Genomic DNA, 21,993 nt, shown 5'->3' with positions numbered 1-21,993 from the left:
AAAATAAAAATAAAAAAATAAAAGTTAACAAATTTTTTTTAAAGAAAGAAAATTGCTTGATTTTATTATTCACTCAACTTCAGACATTATTCATTCAACTTCCTTGAGGATACAAACCATGGCAGGAGCTGAAACATCAACAGCTACCCATACTACTGCTAATAATTCAGGTTCTCTTGGTTCTGAGAACTTCAGCAAAAAATGCTGAAAAGGCTAACCTACAACATGTAAGTAGTTTCTCATTTATTATCTTGATAACTTCACTTGGCTGATTCAAATACATATGGCTACACACCATAAGCTAAAGAAATACCTCCTAAGAGCCTGTTAGATGTCAGGAAAGCAATAAAGGGCAAGCAGGGAACCCGAAGTCGGCCCTAGGGTGCCAGGAATCAGGAAAGTAATATAAAGAATATGGCATGTGGCTGGGCATGGTGGCTCACGCCTATAATCCCAACAACTTGGGAGGCCCAAGTAGGAGGACGACTTGAATGAGGAGTTCAAGACCACCCTGGGCAACATAGCAAGACTGTCTATACAAAAAAATTTTTAAACACTAGCTAGATGTGGTGGCATATGCCTGTAGTCCCAGCTACTCTGGAGGCTGAGGTGTGATGGCTTGAGCCCAGGAGTTCAAGGCTTTCAGTTAGCTATGATCTTGCCACTGCACTCCAGTCTGGGCAACAGAACAAAGACCTTGTCTCTACCAAATAAAAGAATATGAAGGTAGTTGTCTACCCTATTACGAAAATAATTCCAAAATGCCTGCATAACTTCTTGCAAATAACAAATATATTAATAATAAGCACATTCGAAATGAGTTTTTCCGTCCCTGGCCAAAAAACAACAAATACACCAGAATATTAACACATGAAGTCTAGTACCATGTAGTTCAGGGGAGATCTCTCTTACATTAGGATCTAATGTTAACATGTAAAGCATAAATCACACATCATCATGATTATTCTTGTAAGCTGTACACAAGGTACATCTGAGCTGAAGGGAGTCAGTGACTTGAGGCTCACCCGCCACTCTGCAGTGGCCCAGCTGTATGTGGTGGCACACTGGCATACCACATGGGAAGCACTGGACAAGAGGACCTTAAGATCCCTTTAAATGACAGAATTTGATGACTTGAGTAACACACACCAGCATCACATGATTCAGTTGCTCTTCTTAAGTCAGGGGCTACTCAAGTTGTGGGGAAATAACAGGTCCATTATCTGTCCCTGAAGGATGCCTTACCATTATTTTGCAGGGAACTGAATGTATTTGTGGAGGATAGGCTCAGAGCAAGTTTCAAAGGAGTTTCATAATTCTGGGAAAATAAGGCCATTTGTACAAAGTCTAGCACTGGCAAGAGGCCACGAGAACAGAAAAAATCCTTATCTGTCTGGAATGCTTCTGAGAGCTGGTGGGAAAGGTAACTCGCTTGCCAAAATGAGATCCACAATCCCTTCTTTTCCTATATTCTATTTCATAAGATAAAAATGTAAGGCAACTGAAAACATTTTGTGTGATACTTACAGAAGAACTTTCTAAAGAAACAGACCGGCCGGGCACAGTGGCTCATGCCTGTAATCCTAGCGCTTTGGGAGGCCAATGCCGGTGGATCACCTGAGATCAGGAGTTCAAGACCAGCCTGGCCAACATGGCAAAACCCCATCCCTGCTAAAAATACACAAATCAGCTGGGTATGGTGGCAGGCACCTGTTTTTCCAGCTACTCAGGAGGCTGAGGCAGGAAGAATCGCTTGAACCTGGGAGGTGAAGGTTGCAGTGAGCCTAGATCGCACCGCTTCACTGCAGCCTGGGTGAAAGAGCAAGACTCTGTCTCAAAAAAAAAAAAAAAAGACCGACCATACTTACTCAACTCTGAGAAAGTCAATTAACATTGATTTAAAACCTCTATATTGCTACTAGCAGTTCTTTCTGTGATCAATACTACTTTAGAGGATTGATTTCTAAGAGGGTTAAGAGGGAAGAGAAGCCCTGAAAATATAAGATCATAATATGATTTAAAAACTTAAGAACCAATTTATACACAGCCAGAATGAAAAGACGGTTGTGAAAATCCTAACTACTCAGGCTTGGTCATTATTAAATTAAAGCAGTGGTTCTCCAACAGGCCAACTTTGCCACTAGCGAACATCTGGCAATGTCTGGAGACACCTTTTGGTTGTCACAACCAGAGGGTGCCATTGGCATCCAGTGGGCAGAGGCCAGGGATGCTGGTAAACATCCTACAATGTACAGAACAGTCCTACACTACAGAATTATCCAACCCAAGTGTCAAGAGTGCCGAGGTTGTGAAACCCCGCATTAAAGTTACACACAAAAACCCAAAGGCCATTCGTTGATATCCAATTGTTAAAAATCCCTAAATAGTTCCAATTATTCTCTGATAGGGAAACTTAACATGCTGTGGCTTTTATCCAGAACATAGTATCCAAAATAAAAACTCGCTTTGGAGTGAATTTGCAGTTATATGGGCTTTGGTCTCAAACAGCCCTAATGTCAAATTTCATGTGAGTAAGCTGGGCACTGTGGCTCACGCCTGTAATCACAGCACTTTGGGAGGCTAAGGCGGGAAGATTGCTTGAGTCCAGGAGTTCAAGACCAGCCTGGGCAACACGGCGATACCCTACCTCTACAAAAAATACAAAAATTAGCTGGGTGTGGTGACGCACACCTGTAGTCCCAGCTACTTGGGAGGCTGAAGCGGGAGAACTGATTGAGCCTGGGAGGTCGAGGCTGCACTGAGCTGTGATTGCATCACTGTACTTCAACCTGGGCAACAGAATGAGGCCATCTCTAAAAAAAATTTCACGTGACTCTGGGAAAGTCACATAATCACTTGAGACTACCTTTCTTTTAATCATAAAACGTGAACAATGCCAGTCTTAGAAGACTGTGGTTAGGATTCAAGGAAATGGTAAAGTGATGATACTGTGGTACCATGGGTGGAATGGGAAATTCACCAGGGCAGAGAGGAATATTTTAAATTTTTCAGGGGAACACAGAGATACTACTCAACATCCGTCAGGCATAAGTAAGCGACTAGCTCAAGGCCATCACAGTTTCAACATCAGATTGCTCTGTATCCTTGCAAAGCTAAGTGTTCGGATGTTGCTGTGGTTAAAAAGCAAGTACCAGGCTGGCACACGGTGGCTCATGCCTGCCTGTAATCCCAGCACTTTGGGAGGCCGAGACAGGTGAATTGCTCAAGACCAGCTCGAGACCAGCCTGGCCAACACGATAAAACCCCACCTCTACTAAAAATACAAAACTAGTCAGGCATGGTGATGCACACCTGTAATCCGAGCTACTTGAGAGGCTGAGGCACGAGAATTGCCTGAACCCAGGAGGCGGAGGTTGCAGTGAGCTGAGTGTGTACCACTGCACTCCAGCCTGGGTGACATGTCAGAGCAAGACTCCTTCTCAAAAAAAAAAAGTACGTATTGTGCCAATGTGAATGTGGAACAGGGGTGGTGTCTAATCTGATTCCAAGGTGAAGCTGTAAAGTACCCTACAGGGCACGCATCACAGTAAGCAATTCTGGGTGCTTACGAATGAAGTAAAAATGGTATTTTTCTTTCCCTGTATGTGTACTTTTTTTTCAAATGACTAATAAGTTGTTAGGACATAAATACTTCGGCTGTTTAAACCCAGCTAATCAAAAAGAATTGCTGAGTGTGTTTTTTGGCTCAGGAGTACTATGAAAACATTATTGAGACAAATTACTGGGAAGCAAGAAAGGTGGGGACCCCTTGGCCTAGCCCAATGCTTGCTACACAGCAGAGGTCTTCTGTGAAGACAACCACAAGTGATTAAATCCAGGCAGGTGCTGGAATGAGCCCAGCTGAGAAGTTCCACCTGAATGAACCCAACCCAAAGAATTGTAAGCTAAACAGACGGCTGTTGTTTTAAGCCACATGCTATGCAGCAGTTTGTTACAGTGCACAAACTAATAGATACAGGCTTTAATTATTTGCCTCATTAAGCTCATATACTTTATCGTCCTAATCATTTTTTTTTTTTTTTTTTTTTGAGACAGGGCTGCACTGTGTCACCCAGGTTGCAGTGCGGTGGCATGATCATGGCTCATTACAGCCTTGACACGCCCCCGCCAGGCTGCCTCAGCTTCCTGTGTAGCTGGGACCACAGGCGTGCACCACCATGCCTGGCTAATTTTTTTTATTTGTACAGATGTGGGGGGGTGGGGGGAGGGAGGAAGGGAAGAAGGGGGGTCTCCCTATGTTGCCCAGGCTGGTCTGGAACTCTTGGGCTCCAGGGATCCTCCTGCCGCTGCCTCCCAGAGTGATGGGATTATAGGTGTGAGCCACCAAGCCAGTCTTAATCACTTTTAAGAGGGGAGTAGGTCATGAGGTGAAAAGGCATGAGAAAACTGAAGACTTACACAACGTAACACAGTAGTTAAACACATACACACACAAGTGCTGGTGTATCATATGACTAATAATCTCTTCCACCACCGCCAGGTGCATTTCAAAAGAGATGTGTTGGATCTGTAGTGAATCCCATCAATCCCATTCATGGTATCTTCTATGAGAGACTATCACTGTTGTTAAGCATTGCAAAGTGATCTTTTAGGTTCACAGATTTTCCTAGGAGCCTTTAGTTGGAAAAAAAAAAAAAAAAGAAGAAGAGGTAAAATGGAGACAGCCTGAGGCGGATTTCCAGACTGTACAGAGGGTTAGTTTGTCTGACTACCCATCTGATACTTACGGGGCACTGGGCCAAGTCCTGGGAATAATTGATGAACAAGAAGACATGGTCCCTGCCCTCATGGGCTTATAATCCAGTGGGAAAGAGAGAGAACAAGCGCAAGCGGCTACAGAGAAGTTCAGGGTGTTGTGGGGCATGCGTAACAGGCTTCCGACTCCCTTTAGAATGGAGTCCAAAATTCTCAGCCGGCTTTACGATCTTTCTCAATCATGAAGCACACACCTCCTGCCACGCGAGCCCCAGCCACACTGGCCTTTCCAGCTCTTCCTTCAGTGAGTCCCGGCTGAGATCATCTGTTCCCTACCTAGGGCCTTCTCAGGGCGCAGCTGAAATCCTGTTCGCACTCTGAAATGCTGTCCACTTGCTATTCTTTTCTCTTTCTGCCTACCTAATTTCACCAGAGTTGAAGTGGATTACAAAAACAAACATTTATCCATTCAAGCAGTCACGTGAGTATTCATTCAACACTACGCTAGATACTGCTCTTGGTGCAGGGGTTACAGTGGCGAACAAGACAGAAGCAGTCCCTGTTCTCAGGAAGCTTACATGGTAGAAGAGGGAGAAAGTGAATCATTAGGTAAATGAGTAATCAAGATGATATCACGGAGCACTTAGTACCACAAGGAAACTGAAAGAGAAGAGTGTGAAATTAGGCAGCAGGGAGAGGGTCTGTCTTTAACCTAGTAGTCAGGGAGGGCCCCTCTGAGGAAGTGGCAGCTGAGCTGATGAGAAGGAGCCCATCCAGCAAAGAGAGAGGAAATGAAAAGGACTGAGGGAAAGAACATGCTTGGCACAGTCACAGAACAGCAAGGTATCTATGTGGCTAGATCATAGTTACTGTGGTCAAAGGGAAGATCAGGAGCAGGTGCAGGGGCTCACGCCTGTAATCCCTACATTGAGAAGTCGAGGTGGGAGGATCATTTGACCCCAGGAGTTCGAGACCAACCTGAGCAACACAGCAAGACCTTCTCCAAAAAATAAAAATAAAAATCAGCTGGGTGTGGCAGCACCAGCTACTTGGGAGACTGAGGCAGGAGGATCACTTGAGCCCAGGAGTTCAAGGCTGCAGTAAGCTGTGATCGATTGCACCACTGTCCTCCAGCCTGAGCAAAAACAGAGTGAGACCTTGTCTCAAAAAGGAAGGAAGAAAGGCAGGAAGGAAGGCAGTAAGGAAGGCAGGCAGGCAGGCACGAAGGAAGGAAGGAGACAGAGAGAAAGAAAGAGAGAGACAGAGGAAGGGAGGAAGGAAGGAAGGAAGGAAGGGCAGGAGGGAGGGAGGGAGGGAGGGAAATCAGGAGGCACATAGAGGCCTGATGAACAACATGGGTTCTGCCCGGTAGGGAGTTTTAAGCAAGGGGGTAACAGAACACAATTTCCCTTTTTCACTCTTTTGAGAGAAAGGGTCTCACACTGTCACCCAGGATGAAGTGCTGTGGTGCGATCATAGCTCTCTGCAGCCTCCAACTTCTGGGCTAAAGGTAACCTCCCACCTCAGCCTCCCAAGTAGCTAGGACTATAGGCGTGCACCACCATGCCCAGCTAATTTTTTTAATGTTTTTGTGACAGGGTCTCACTAGGTGCCCTCAGCAATGCTCCTGCCTCAGCCTCCTGAAGCACTGGGATTACGGGTGTGAGACACCATACTCGGCCTTCCTTTTTAAAAAAACACCTTCTGACTTTTCATTGTGTGTCCATTTGTACACTTTTGATTTTTTACCCTAAGCAGATTTTAGCTTAAAAAAATACATCATCAATTCTAAGATGCATCCTTTCACATTTTAACATTCCTGAAATCAGGATGCATCTAACAGTTGGTGATGTGTCAGCTTAAGTGTCAGCACTTTTCCTTTCTTACTGATTGATAAATAAATAATGGTGATTCTTACCGTCACAGCCTTGTAGGTTTGATAAAACAAGGCCATTTTTAAACAAATATTTTTGTCAGTTTTAAGATCACCTATCAGTTTGCCCAAATTTTCATTCACATTTTTATTCAAATTCTCCTTTCCCGGCATGATGGCAAAATAAAAAACTATAAAGAACCAGAGTAAAAAATTTACCGACGAGACACAAAGTTAACAGGTAAGTAAAAGAACGAGAAAAAAGTTCAATAAAAAAAAGTTGACAACAGACTTTTATCAAAGAACACATCAATGTGTTATGAAGGGTTCCTATAAATGGAAAAGGAAACTACAAACTAATGTTAAAAGGAAATGAAAAACTTTACAAGAGGTCCCCACATCCAATAAAACAAAGGAAAGATGCTCCATCTCACTAGCATTCAAAGTTACATACATTTTTTTAAAAATAATAGGGCATCGGTGGGGCATGGTGGCTCATGCCTGTAATCCCAGGACTTTGGGAGGCCGAGGCAGGAAGATCACAAGGTTAGGAGTTTGAGACCAGCCTGACCAAGATGCTGAAACCCCGTCTCTGCTAAAAATACAAAAAAAATTAGCCGAGTGTGGTGGCGCTTGCCTGTCATCCCAGCTGCTCGGGAGGCTGAGGCAGGAGAATTGCTTGAACCTGGGAGGCAGAGGTTGCAGTGAGCCGAGATCAAGCCACAGCACTCCAGCCTGGGTGACAGAGGGAGACTCCATCTCAAAAAAATAAATAAAATAAAATAAAATAATAAAATAAAATAAATAAAATAAAATAAAGATAAACAATAAAATAAAATAAATAAATAAATAAATAAAATACAACAAAAGAAAATAAAAATAAATAAAATAAAATAAAATAAAATAATAGGGCATCATTTTGGCCTACCACACTGGTAGAAATTTTTTCTTTTGGATAGACTCTCATCTCACTCTGTCACTCAGTCTAGAGTGCAGCAACATGATCTCAGCTCACTGCAACCTCCGCCTCCCAGGTTCAAGCCATTCTCCTGCCTCAGCTTACCAAATAGCTGGGATTACAGACACCTGCCACCACACCCAACTAATTTTTGTATTTTTAGTAGAGACGGGGTTTCACCATGTTGGCCACGTTGGTCTCGAACTCCTGACCTCAGGTGATCCACCTGCCTCGGCCTCCCAATGTGTTGGGATTACAGGCATGAGCCACCACGCCCAGCCAGACTGGTAGAAAAAATTTTAAATCACAATACCCAGTGTTCAGGTGCTATGGTTTGAATGTGTCCCTCCAAAATTCATGTGTTAGAAACTTAATCCCTCATGCAACAGTGTTGAAAGGTAGGACCTTTAAGAGGTGATTCAGTCCCAAAGAATGAATTAATACCACTATCTTGGGATTATGAGTAGGTTCTGAGTTTGCACTCCTTCACCTCTCTCTCACACAGTCATGCTCTCTTGCCTTTCTACCTTCCTCCATGGGATGACACGGCAAGAAGGTCCTGGCCAGATGTGGGCCCCTCAACCTCAAACTTCCCAGAACTGTACTAAGTCTCTGTTCTTTTTATAAAGTACCCAGTCCCAGGTATTCTGTTATAGAAGCACAAAATAAGCTAAACCAGAAAACTGGTACTGAGAAGCTGAGAAGAGGGGCTGTGGCTGCAAGTACCTGAAAACGTGGAAGCAGATTTGGAACTGGGTAATGGGTAGAGGTTGGAAGAATCTGGCGAAGCGGGCTAGAAAAAGTCTAGACTCCTTGCCACCCCCGCCTCAGAGAACACTTTCCCTCCTCTCATGTCCCTACTTGTTGTAATAAAAGGACGTGGCTCATCTAGTCACCTGATGCCCACAGTATTACCTGTGCTGACCATTGGTGAAGGCTGTCCTCTCTGCACGTTCTCTGATCTGAATTACTAATAAACCCCTTTAACTTCTCTCAGACAAAAGTGAAAATAACGGAAAATTGTGGTAGAGATTTACCCATAATTTGAAAGGCTCAGAAATGGGAAAACCATTGTAAAGACACAATCATAATTAAAAGTTGAGGGAAAAAACGGGGAAAATTGACTGCCAGGGCCAAGCAGGTAACAGAATTGAGTGAAGCAGGTCAAGCGTAAGATACCAGAGAGTGGTGGGGAAAGAACTGGAAGACGGCAACTCCTCTAACTGAGGCAGACACTATTTAATTGTTCCCTTGTGGAAATCATGGCCTAATGTTACCGCGTCTTCTGATTTTCCAAGGAAAGTTAGAAATCGAGATTTTTCATGAGAAGTTTATTTTTGAAATGTTGGCAACTAACTCAAGGTCTTTACAGAAAGACTGAAGATTAGAGACCTAAGGACATCTAAGAAGAGTCATACAGAAAGTCGTTGAAAATTCCTTCGTGGTAACCCCAACACAAATGTAAATGTATCAGCAAAAGTCTACTGTAGACTAAAAATAAAATTCTAAGCCCCCCAGCCACCTGAACCAAGAGGATCCCAGAACGACCTTGAAAACTGAGTTCTTGGCCACGTGGGGATGGAAGGTAAGATGCCTCCTTTAAACCCCTTGCTTACTAACTGCCTGGAGGCGTTCTTCCCTAAGGGCTAAACAGCAACCAGCCCTTTCAGAAGACTCTACTGCTACTATCATCCAACCCAGCTGCCTGACTGCTACCCTTCTCTTTGGCCACTTCAAAACAGTCAACCAGCATTCCTTCCTGATAAGAGACCACAGAACAGGGAGTGGTGCTGGCCAGTCTCCGAAAGATGCGGGTTTTTGTGTCCTCTGCCTCACCTTTTGATGTCAGAGGGCCAAAACCTCCACCCTTGGATCATGCTAACACTGCCATTTTTTTTGTACATGGGACCTATGATGGGGTGTGAAGCTCAACCGCACATGCACACAGTTGTCCCTTCATAAATATTCATGACTCCTCCTATAGCTCATTAAATATGTATGTTCGCCCACCCGGCTGAGCATAAATTCCTCCTCCTTTTGCCCCTCCTTCAAAGTATCTGTTGTTGGCTTCTGGCAGGAAGCTGTGCTTCCTAGCCTGTTAGAATGGCCTCCCTGCAGGCTGCAACCCTCTCTGAGAAAGCAAGCTCTCCTTTCCAAATTTACGAACCTCGTCATTCTTCAGTTGACAATACATTGTATAACACCACACACACACACACCCCCCCCCAACACACAAACCCCATCTTCAAAAAAGGGGTGGGAAGCAAAAATACTGATACAGTCAATTTTGCATTAGCTTGATACTTGCCCATCTGAAGTGTGTCCTCTGAATGCAGTTCTAGAATGGGGCTGGATAGGGGAGGCTTGCATCTATGGGAAGATGGGAAAGAGGAGAAAGATGAGTCTATTTGCTCTTCAATTTACTCATGAGCTCATTTACTGCACAAATGCAGACACTCACTAGCAAAATGGCAAATATATATTTGCTATTGTTCAAAGCAGGGGCCCCTCTAAAAAGGGCTTCAGTTTAATCACTTTTGACCCTACACACATACAGTAAAACTTCAGTGGACACAGGTCTCAGGTGACATTGGCTAAGCATTACACTTGGCATCCGATGTCCAAATCACAAACTGATCATGAAGTATTTAGACTTAGAAATAGCTAAAGATAGCCTAACAAGAATTTTTCAAACGTTCCAATGTTTTTTTGGGCCATCTCTAGTTTGCTGCCTATTCTCAATCAAATTTTAAAAGTTACCTGTTATTTGTCACAAGTAGCCAGAAGAATGGACTCTTACACAAACTTAAAGTTCAGTAACATTTATGTGGTAACTCCACCAATCCAGAATAGGCAAAAAATCAGAAATGAGATATGCATCAATATCCCAACAACCATAACCAAACACCAACACACTTTCTATCCCAGGAAACCACCTCTGGACTTAACCAAGAGCCAGTTACTCTTATTCCACTCAGAGTTCTAACCAGCCAGTACTTTCGAGTTCCCAGAGCATCAGAATTGCCATGTATCACTTAAAAAGCATATTTAATATAAAATTAAATATATTAAATAGAAAAGAAAAGGTAAACTCAGGAGGCACATAAGGCCTGATCCATTATTTTCATGGATCCAGAAAAAAATAAAGCTTGAAAGTTATTTCCAATTTGTAAGGATCAGACTTTTCTAAAGGATGGCTGAAACACTTTAACGTTTACTCACATTTTTTTCAATATAAGAATTAGGGTTTTATTTAAATGACTAAGTTAAAAGGGGGGATGGGGAGGGACTGTAGTTAAAACTATTAAGATGCGGGCCAGGCACAGTGGCTCACACCTGTAATCCCAGCACTTTGGGAGGCCGAGGCGGGCAGATCACCTGAGGTCAGGAGTTCGAGATCAGCCCAACCAAAATGGAGAAATCCCATCTCTACTAAAAATACAAAATTAGCCAGGCGTGGTGGCACATGTCTGTAATCCCAGCTACTAGGGAGGCTGAGGCAGGAGAATCGCATGAACCCAGGAGGTGGAGGTTGCAGTGAGCCGAGATTGCACTCCAGCCTGGGCAACAAGAGCAAAACTCTGTCTCGAAAAAAAAAAAAAACCAACAATTAAGATTCCTTGATCTTGAGCTTGAAGTCACAGTTTGAATCTCAGCTCCACCCTTTCCTAGATAGAAGACTTTGGGCAAATTAACTTCTTTAAGCCTCAGTTTCCTTATCTGCAAAAAGGGGATAACAGCAGCACTTAATTCATGAGTGTCTTGTGAGGACTGAATGAAACAATCCAAGTGAAGCACTTAACGTGGTAGTAGGCTGTGAAAGCTCTCAGCACACATTAGTAAACCTGTCATCTGCAACTCCGTAAACTCCCTGATACTGGACTCGGAATGGCGCCCATAACATCTCATATGTAATAACTAACTTCAGTCTTCCATTAATTCAGTCACATACACAAAAAAACCACTTACTGTACATCTATTCTGGGACAGGTAACTTACTTTTTTTTTTTTGAGACAGAGTCTTGCTCTGTCACCCAGGCTAGACTGCAGTGGTGTGATCATGACTCACTGCAGCCTCGACCTCCTGGGCTCAAGTGATCCTTCTATTTCAGCCTCCCAAGTAACTGAGACTACAGATGCACCTACCATGCCTGGCCAATTTTTGTATATTTAGTAGAGACGAGGTTTCGCCATGTTGCCCGGGCTGGTCTCGAACTCCCGGGCTCAAGCAATCCACCAGCCTTGGCCTTCCAAAGTGCTGGGATTACAGGTGTGAGCCACTGTGCCCAGCCAAGGCCAGGTAACTTTCTACATGCCCTTGGAATAAAGTAGTAAACAAAAGACACACAAATTCAGATTATGAAAATATGGGGTCACTTTTTAAATGTTCCGGGAAACTACATTAATGGATGGAGAGTCATAATGAAAAAGAACAGGAATGGGATACGGCTCCTTCTTCATGTTTAACCAGATCTATTTAAAGAATCCCAGGAACTAGCCTTAGGAAATCTAAATGTCAAACCAAGGCGGCAGAGTGTCTCATTCCAGGAAGGAACACTGAACAACTGATTTACAGCAGGGGTGTCCAATCTTTTGGCTTCCCTGGGCCACAATGGAAGAACTGTCTTGGGCCACAAATACACGAACACTAACAATAGCTGACGAGCTTTAAAAAAAATAAGTCACAAAAGAATCTCATAATGTTTTAAGAAATGTTACGTAATTGTGTTGGGCTGCATTCAAAGCAGTCCTGGGCCGCATGTCACATGCCCGTATGTCACCCACCGGCAGGCCTGGGGTTGAACAAGCTGGATTACAGCCTTGTTGCCTCTGTCCAGCCTACCAGGTGGTCCATTAACCAAGATAACCATCAGCCACTAGATACACTGACCCGCATCCCCTACCCCTCACATGCTTTGCCCAGCCCAGCCTACATGCCCTCTCCTGATGTCAGTTACCAGGCTTCGCTAATAAAATGTCTCTCCCGGCTCTCTCAGGGAGCCAGTCGCTGAGCCCTCGAGCCTCTGCTGTCCCCCTGTGCGCTCAAGCACAAGCCCCCAACTAAAAGCCTTGTCTGGGAAATCTGCTTGGTGCCATAACAGATTATCCGGTGAGCCAGGCAGGAGCACAAGGAACAACTACCCGCCCCGCAGGGGAGGCTGATGAGCCAGTGGGCCGGAGTGAGGCCCCATTGATTCAGCACTGCCACCGCGACTGGTGAGTTTTCCTCCGGTCTCCGAGAGACTCCTCGCCACCCCCGCCCCAGACAACGCTTTCTCTTCCCTCGCGTCCCCTATTTGTTGTCTTTTTCCTTCTTCCTTTCTGCTTTCTTTCCTTCACTTTTAACTTCATTGGCTCAACCTGAATAGACACCCGTGCAGGATGGACTGACGTGGCTGGCAGGAACTATCAGGCACCCTGGCTTCGGCCTCTGTCAACTTCAAGTCTTTCAGTGCTTTCCCTCCCTCTGCCACACCTGGGGGGACGGAAGCCTGTGAGCTCTTCTCTGTCTGTTCAGTGTTCGAGCCTAAGGACTCTGGGTGCTGCCTTTGTGTGGGGAGAATGGACGGCACATGGGGCTGGAGTTTGCCTAGCTCATGCCCTGATCTGTTTTTCTTTTTGTGTGTTTCATTCAACATCTTATTGACTGTCATTCGGTTACTACCAAATGCAGGACACTGGTCAGCAGAACCCGGACCTCGTGTAAGGCTGAAGAATAAAAAGAACCCATCCAAGCTAGCACTCCGTTTTGGGGAGAAGTTCTCTTCACTGGCCACACCTGCCCTCTCGTGTGACCTGTATTGTTGTGCTGTGCGGGGCTGGGAGCCAACTCTCTTGTCGCCTGACACCTGTGCTTGCACCCTGCCCCTGGCCCTTTACTAAGACAAGCAGACACAGGGGCTACAGTCATGGGCAATGCCCCAGGCATCTTCCAAGACTCACGTCTGGGATGTATCATTTCTAAATGGAAGGAATCCAAATCCGATGGCTTAAAGAAAAAGAAACTCCAGCCTGGGAAACACAGGAAAACTCCACCTCTACAAAAAACAGGAAAAAGGAGCCAGGTGTGGGGGTGCCTGCCTGTGGTCCCAGCTACTCGGAAGGCTAAGGCAAGGATCGCTTAAGCCCAGGAGGTTGAGGCTGCAGTGAGTTGTGGTCGCACCATAGCATTCCAGCCTGGGCAATGGAGTGAGACTCTGTCTCAAAAAAATAAATTTAATTAAAAAAAAAAAAAAAGAAACTGATTTTCCTCTGTAATACAACCTGCCCTAGTACACATTAGATCAAGAAAAATGGCCATGGGTGGAAGTGGATCTCCTAGTTTTAACACTATCTTACAGCCGGATCTATTCTGTGAATGGACAGAGAAATGAGGAGAGATAACTAGATATAAGCTTTTATGAAGTTATGCTAGGACCCAAAGCTACTGGATTCTTGTCAGGTGTGTGTGGCCCCTATTTCCAGGTTCCTCCTGAAGGAACTTGAGGAAGTGGACCTCCACAGCCTCAGGCTCCCGGAATTCCCTCCCTATCCTAAGCAGGCCTCCTGGGGAGGGGACCCCTGTGCTGTCCGCAATAGTGCTCTAATCGGACTCCAAACAGGCACCCTCTTTTGCTTCCCCACTGGCCCAGGGCTGTTTTCCCTTCAGAGAAATGGATGGAAACAGGGGAGGGACAAGGGTGCACATTCCTTTTTTGGAGGTGGATCTAGGATTATGTAAAGAACACTTTGGTAGACCTTCAGAGGATCCTGGTAAGTTTAGAGATGAATTTGTTAGACTAAATTTCACCTTTTCATTGATGTGACGGGATGTTATGGTCACTTTGCAGTGTTGATGAAAAGCAACACATATTTGAAAAGGCTAAGGAATATGCCAATATCTAGGTAGTCACTAAACACCAATATGCAGTCATCCGTGTAGGGCGAGATGCGGTCCCAGACACAGTCTCCATGCGAGTGAGACTATGGAGAAAACCTAGATAAAGCTAGAATAAGCCACTCTGTCCCCTGCCTGACTGAAGGAAGAAGGAAATGTATAGTCAAACCTGCACACTATGACAGGGTCAAGAAAAGTACCCAGAGAAAGGAGGCGATCCCAGTAGTCTTTCTCAATAGAATCCCTGAAGCGCTTGAGAAATGCACCCATGCAGACCTGGAGGCAGCAGAGCGGAGGCATCACGTGCTGTGCATTTTATCCTTCAGCCAGCTCCGGACATTAGAAGGAAATTACAGAAAATTTGGAGGCCAGACCCCAGACCCTGATGTTGACCTTGGCAGAGGAGGCTTTTAAGGTCTTCAATAACAGGCAGGACAGAGATGGCAGATGAGAAGAGGAGACTGACCAAAACAGCACAGCTTCTGGCTGCCCTAATTCATCCACCACCTGAGGGTGACCCTAGGAGGCCCAGGAGACCAACCAATCGAAGACAGCCAACCCTGGATGGAGCCAATGTACATACTGCAGGACAGAGGGTCACTGGGAGAGAGGCTGCCCTGACCTCCATAAAACAGGACAGCCGGCAGGCAACCCTGGCCAGTCCCCACTCCTCACCAAGCTTTCAGATGAGATTGATAGACACCGCCTGACAGCACCCTGGCTCCGACTGCAGCACACTCCATCATCATCACACCACGGACCCTCAGGTCACCTTTGATGTGGCAGGTAGGAAAACTGAGTTCCTTGTGGACAGCAGAGTCGCCTGCTCTGTCCTGACCCAGCCTATTTGCCCCCTCTCCAATTGCAATTGCAGGGTAATGGGAATAGACAGGTGTCCTAAGGTAAGAAAATTTACTTTCCCTCTTGCTTGTGAGGCCATGTCTAGCCTTATTTCTCCTCATTTCTGTATGCTCCCCAGAATGTCCTACTCCATTGCTGGGTAGAGACTTATTAAGCAAAATGGGAGCCACCACCTCCCTGGAAGAGGACAGACTGCAGGTAGAGGCAGCGCCAGGACAGGGAGTCCACCTGCTAGCACTCTTAAATGGAAAGGAACTTGAGACCCAAAACATACCCAAAGAAAGCAAGGATCCCGTCACCCCTTCCCTATGGGACACTTCAGTCCTAGGACAGGCTAATAAAGCTTCCCCAGCAAAGACAGATCTGAAGCCTGGGATGGGCTACCCATGGAAGAAATCGTACCTCCTAAAACCTGTGGCACTGAACGGGGTTCAGCCATTACTCCACAAATTCCTACAGCAAGGGCTAAACCGTGCCAGTCCCCAGGCAACACCTCAGTCCTCCCTGTTAAAAAGCCTAATGGAGAATATCAGTTTGTGTAGGACTTGAAGTGGGGTAATGAGGCAGTCATTCCCATCCACCCAACATTGGTCCCAAGCTTGTCTGTGCTCAGATACCTGGAGATGCTCAGTTTTTCACTCTACTACACTTCAAGGATGCTTTCTTTTGTGTAGCCCTCTCCACCCAGAATCCCTGTATCTTTTTGCATTGAATGGAGAAATCCCTGATACCCAGAAAGCCACACAGTACACATGGACTGTGCTTCCCCAGGGCTTCCGGGAAGGCCCTCACCTTTCTGGGAATGCAGGGCGCTAAGCCTACAGAATGGGACTTTATTATAATATGTGGATGACTTGTTCATTGTCAGACAGACATGGCAGGATTCAGATTTTAATATCATTAAAACCTTGAATTTCCTGGCTGAGCGGTGATACAAGGTCAGCCTCATCCAAGGCCCATATTTATTTACAGAAGTTCTAATATCTGGGGTTCATTCTGACTCCAGGAGCCCAAACACTAGTTGTGGACTGGAAAAAGCAATCACTTCATTGCTGGTCCCACAAACAAAAAGGCAGCCCCAGGGTTTCTTGAGGGGCTTCTATTGTATTTGGATTCTAAATTATGGCCTGACAGCTAAAGCCCCACGTGAGACTCTAAAAGGGGAAGAAAGAGAGCCCTTGGACTGGGAGAAGAAATGTCAACAATCTTTTGAATCCCTAAAAACTGAGCTGGGTCAAGCCCTCGCCCTTGGACACCCCAACTGAGAAAAACCACTTACCTTATATGTTTGTGAGACACTAGGAACAGCTTTGGGAGTCTTAACTAAAAGGTTAGGACCTGTTCAGAAGTCAGTGGCTCATTTTTCAAAACAGATAAATCCAGTTGCACAGAACTGGACTGGCTGCTGGAGGGCAGTGGCAGCCACTGCCCTGCTGTTTAGTGAAGCATCTAGGCTGACACGGGGACAATATACAGAAGCTATGACTCCCCACCAGGTTCAGACTGGGTTAGAAGTCAAGGGACACCAAGCTCTCTTATTAGACACCCTGGATATTACTTTGAGGGTATGTCAGACTTTGAACATGGCAACCTCACTCCCAACCACAGATGATGAGGACTCACAGCATCAATGCACAGGGCCCAAAGAACACACTCCAGCAGGCCTGGCTTGTGAGATAAGCCTCTTGAGAATGCAAAGACTGAATGATAGCATTCAGTCTTTGATAGGATAATGAACTGGCACCCCAACCATCAGGGAAAGTTAAGATGAACCATACACTTGAGACGACTCCAGCCAAACTCTGTTAGGAGCCACGCGAGCCCTGGGTTAAGATGCTCCCAGTCTTCTTAGGGTCCGCAGGGCCCCTGTGTGCAGACTAAGACTTAGTTCTTCTGAGATGATCTACCAGAGGCTTTTCCCCACCACTGACCTCCTGTTACGTGAAGAATTACATAAAAAATTACAGTATCAATTTAGGACAGATTCAAAAAGCGATTTCAGAGTACAGAAACAAAATCCTACCAGTCCCCACTAAGGATGGGAAAACCCCTTTACAAGCTAATCCAGGGAACCAAGTCCTTCTAAAGACTGGAAGGGCAGGCTCCCCGGAGAACCACCCCTTGCCTAAATGGCAGGGCCCTTACTGGGTGACCCTGACCACTCCAACCGCAGCCAAGTCACAAGGAATCACTAGCTGGGTACACCTCTCCCAATCAGAAATGCTTTCTCCTAAATGTTTCCAGACTCGCCCAGAAGGCCCATCTTCCTCCTGAAAACCTGTGGAAGACCTCAAATTCAGGAGAGCCAATTCATCATCGGAGAAGTAATGTGGTTAGAGATCTTGAGTCCAATACTTTTCCTCATATTACTAATTGTTTCACTATTATTCTGTTGCTTTGCTCAGCCTCCTCCCTCAGGTAAAGACTTCGTTTGTCCCTGCTGGGTATAAAGATGCTACTCCTTACTTTGTTCCTACTCCTCCCCATCGGGGCACAGGGTAGGCTGGATCCATTAAAATGGGAAATGATCTCTCTTGACAACCTTTCCAGCATTATAGCTTCAGGTCATAATTTGTCCAACTGCTGGGTGTGCTACCATCATCTCCAGGCTCAGAGGGGCTGCCTCTTCCATTCCCTAAAAGCTCAACTACCAACCTCACAAAGGAGGTATGGAAACCTAAAATAACCTCTGTACCTCTTATTGTGGACCTAAGTATCTCCCTTTCCTTTGAATGTATAAACCTCATTGGGCTGCTAAATGCTTTGGTCACCAAAAAGGGTGGAAAAAAGAGAAGCTGGACCGCCTACTTTGGAATCCCACCAGGTTTTCTCTTAGCAGTAAAGAAAAACCCTAATCAAACTTGGGTTCAGGAAGGCTATCTTTTCCCCCACGCCAAAACAGTCACACCTCTCTCCAAAGCTTAGCTGCTCACCTGAACTCCTCTCGCCTTGTGTAAGTTTGTGCACCCATGGGGTATTCTGTTCCTTTGTGGACACCCAGACTGCCATCTGACCAACAGCTACCCCTCAGCCAATTTTACCTCTCCGTTACTTGCACTAGTGTGCCCTTGTGTGCATAATGTACAACACAATGAGGAATGCACGTTAGGTACTTTAAGTCCCAGTGGAGTAACAGTTCATAATATCACACATGTGAAACCTAAAAGGGCAATAGGGCTAATTTTGGCGGGAGTTGGAATAGCCCCTTGGGGTGGCTCTGCCCCTTAGCAGCCCCTTGGGATGGCTTTGCACACTGTGAGGCGGCTTTGAGAAACTTTCAAACCCTTGAAACACTGGCAACTAGTAGAGGCAGAGCCATAAAAGGACGTCAAGCCTCCCTGCACTCCCTAGCCAATGCTGCCTTAGACAACAGATTTGCCCTGGATTATCTTCTTGCTGAACAAGGGCGGGTATGCGCAGTAATAAACCACATCTGTTGTTCTTACATTAACATTTCAGAATTGGTTAAACTGCAAGTTCAAAAGATTTACCAAGACCAGGCACAATGGCTCATGCCTGTAATCCCAGCACTTTGGGAGGCCAAGGTGGGTGGATCGTTTGAGCCTAGGAGTTTGAGACCAGCCTGGGCAACATGGCAAAACCCCATCTCTACAAACTTACAAAAAAAGAAAGAAAAATTAGGTAGTCTTGGTGGCATGTGCCTTTATTCCCAGCTACTCCGGAGGCTGAGGTGGGAGGATCACCTGAGCCCATAAGGTTGAGGCTGCAGTGAGCCATGATGGCACCACTGCACTCCTATCTGGATGACAGAGTGAGACCCTGTCTCCAAAAGAAAATAAAAGTAAAGATTTACCAAGAGGCTACCTGGCTACATAATCTCAATAACTCTACTGCTCAAATCATCTGGGACTCCATCAGTGCATACCTACAAAGTATGACATGGTTTTTACCTTTCTTCAGACCCTAAGTGGTCATTTAATTGCTATTACTTTTGGGGTATTGTGTTTTTAACCTTTTGGTAAAGTTTGTGTCTTTCAGGTTTCAGTCGCTCCAAGTCAAGCTAATGATGGCCCAAGGATTCTAACCCATACCATCCCAGGAGCACCCCAGTCCCTACAGGTCTTTAGGACAGTCAGTGAGAGATTTCCCCACCCCTCGAAGTGAGGCAAGGACGACATCCCTGTTCAGCAGGAAGTAGCTTCAGAAGATGAGATCTTCAGCCCTTTCTCCTTAAGAATAGAGGGTGAAATCTCTCAAGGGAACTAAAGATAGAACAGAAATGGAATGGGGTTGCTTCTTCATAATATTTAACCATGCCTTCTACTTAAAAGTTCCAGGAACTGGCCTTAGGAAATCTAAATATGAAACCAAGGTTATGGAGTGTCCCACCTCAGGAAGGAACACTGAACAACTGATTGACAGTCTTCGTCCCGCCAGCCAGACCACCAAGTGGCCCATTAATCAAGATAACCAACGCAACCAGATACAGTGACCCGCATCCCCTACCCCTCACGTGCTTTGCCCGGCCCAGCCTGCACACCTTACTCGTGATGTCAATTCCCACGCTTCGCTAATAAAAACATCCCTGCAAGCCTCTTCAGGGAGCCAACAACACAGTCCTTGAGCCTCCGCTGTCTCCCTAGTGCTTGAGTACAAGCCCCAAAAACAAAATCCTTGTCTGGGAAATCTGGTTGGCCTCGTGTTAATTTTAATTACATGGGGAACCATAGAGCCTGTGATCTGTAATAAGGAAATGTATATTGCATTTTGCAGACTGTACAACATGCTGGAATGAGAGCCAGGGCAAAAGAAAGTTGGTGGGAGGCAGTGAACGGAAGGCAACACCCTAAAGTCTCTGGCATTCAGATCTGCCACCTCTTGAGAGCTAGATCTGAATTCTAGCTGGCTCTTGTTCTTCTGGCCACACCACACTTACTTGATACTGTGCAGCTTTCTTGTGACGATCATTGGAAAGTCAACCTCAAAATATTTACTTGGGAGAAGATCTTCATCCTGGGGAAAAACACACAATACTTTTTATTTCTTTACTCTTACATGTGCTGATCATCTTCCATATAGCAAGCACTAGGCACCTAAGAGCAATACAGTGTTTAAGGATTTTAAATCAGGGGACTGATATGGGCAGACATGTTTTTCAAATTACTCATGAATCGATTTGAGGGAAGCAAGCACAGATGAAGGTAAAAGTCAGGACGCCAGAGGAGTTAGCCAGATAAGAAGGTAAGGTCCAGGAATGAGCCTGAGCTAGGAGGTGGCAGCTGGGATGGTGGGGAGAGCTCAGAGGCGCTTTGGAAGTAGAATACACTCCATATTTTCAAAAGGCAGCTTGAGGCCAGGTGCAGTGGCTCACGACTGTAATCTCAACACTTCAGAAGGCTGAGGCAGGAGGATCGCTTGAGGCCAGGAGTTTGAGGCCAGCCTGGGCAACACAGTGAGACCCTGCCCATACAAAAATATTAAAAAGTTTAAACGATGTAACAACAACAAAAAAGTCAGCTTGAGCTCTATTAGGAGGGTCAGGGAATCAATGTAGTAGATTTTGACGAGCATTAATTTTTGAATGAAATAGGTTAAAACAGCTAGTATCAAAAGCATAACATATATTAAAGGTATTATTTTCTGATACATATTTTTTTCTTTTTTTGAGATAGAGCCTCACTCTGTCACCCAGGCTGGAGTGCAATGACACAGTCTCAGCTCACTGCAACCTCCACCTCCCGGGTTCAAGTGATTCTCCTGCCTCAGCCTCCAGAGTAGCTGGGATTACAGGTGCCCAGCCTCTGATACATTTTTCTCTGTGATAGTGAAGGATGGTAGATTAAAGAACATGCACTCTTGGAGCTGGAGGGGCTCAAACACCAGCTCCACCACTTATATGCTGTAAGGTCTTGGGAAAGTCAGTAAACTCACTGGGCCAGGATTTACTTGTTTGAAAAGTGAAGAAGCTGGGCACTGTGGCTCACGCCTGTAATCCCAGCACTTTGGGAGGCTGAGGCAAGCGGATCACAACGTCAAGAAATCGAGACCATCCTGGCCAACATGACGGGGGTGAAACCCCATCTCTACTAAAAATACAAAAAGTAGCTACTCGGGAGGCTGAGGCAGGAGAATCGCTTGAACCCGGGAGGTGGAGGTTGCAGTGAGCTGAGATTGTGCTACTGCACTCCAGCCTGGGCGACAGAGCGAGACTCCGTCTCAAAGATAAAAAAAAACGAAAAGTGAAGAAAATGCTAACACTTCATGGGGTTGTGAGGATTAATGAAGCAATACATGTGGGGCTCCCAGGAAAGGGCCCAACCTTAGTAAAATTATCACACGGGGATCCAAAGAGCCTATGAGCTATAACAGTAAGGGAAGGTATATTGTGTTTTCAATACTGCACAACGTGCTGGAAAGAAGGTCCCAGGGCAAGAAGGAAAGTGGGGCGGGGATCAAAGGAAAGCAGCACCCTAAAATGAGGTCTCTAGCATTCAAATCCACACTCTGTGTGCCTTTATTATTACAGACGCAAGTACAGAGATGGGGGCCCTTGCTCGGGATATAACATTTCTTCTTGTGGCCTGCAGTCAAACAAATATGAAAGACACACATACTCACACAACCACACACACACACGTGCGCGCGCACACACAGCCCTGGGTCACCTGGCTTGCTTGGTAGCTACACCCTCCCTACCCAGTCACGCACACATCATCCTATCATCCTAGTGTTCTCTCCGTGCCCTCC

The 21,993-nt window shown here is 45.6% G+C and overlaps 1 protein-coding gene across 9 annotated transcripts in view; it reads right to left on the bottom strand.

Moving 5' to 3' along the window:
* LCMT1 (leucine carboxyl methyltransferase 1) overlaps positions 1-21,993 on the bottom strand; it is a 79,033-nt gene that overhangs the window by 28,685 nt on the left and 28,355 nt on the right. For all 9 annotated transcript variants that reach the window (XR_006694887.2, XR_286871.5, XM_015442161.3 and 6 more), the window contains exons 4-5: positions 20,183-20,259; positions 9,856-9,917 (exon numbers count right to left, since the gene is read on the bottom strand). Coding sequence is in view for 7 of the 9 variants with exons in the window: in XM_015442161.3 (XP_015297647.1) it covers positions 9,856-9,917; positions 20,183-20,259 (139 nt within the window). In the remaining 2 variants the exon portion in view is untranslated. The remainder of the gene's footprint in view (positions 1-9,855; positions 9,918-20,182; positions 20,260-21,993) is intronic.

Source organism: Macaca fascicularis, chromosome 20, assembly GCF_037993035.2.
Source record: "Macaca fascicularis isolate 582-1 chromosome 20, T2T-MFA8v1.1".
Lineage (NCBI taxonomy): Eukaryota > Metazoa > Chordata > Mammalia > Primates > Cercopithecidae > Macaca > Macaca fascicularis.
Note: the sequence above shows the minus strand (reverse complement) of the source record. Positions and strands in the feature narration are given on the sequence as shown.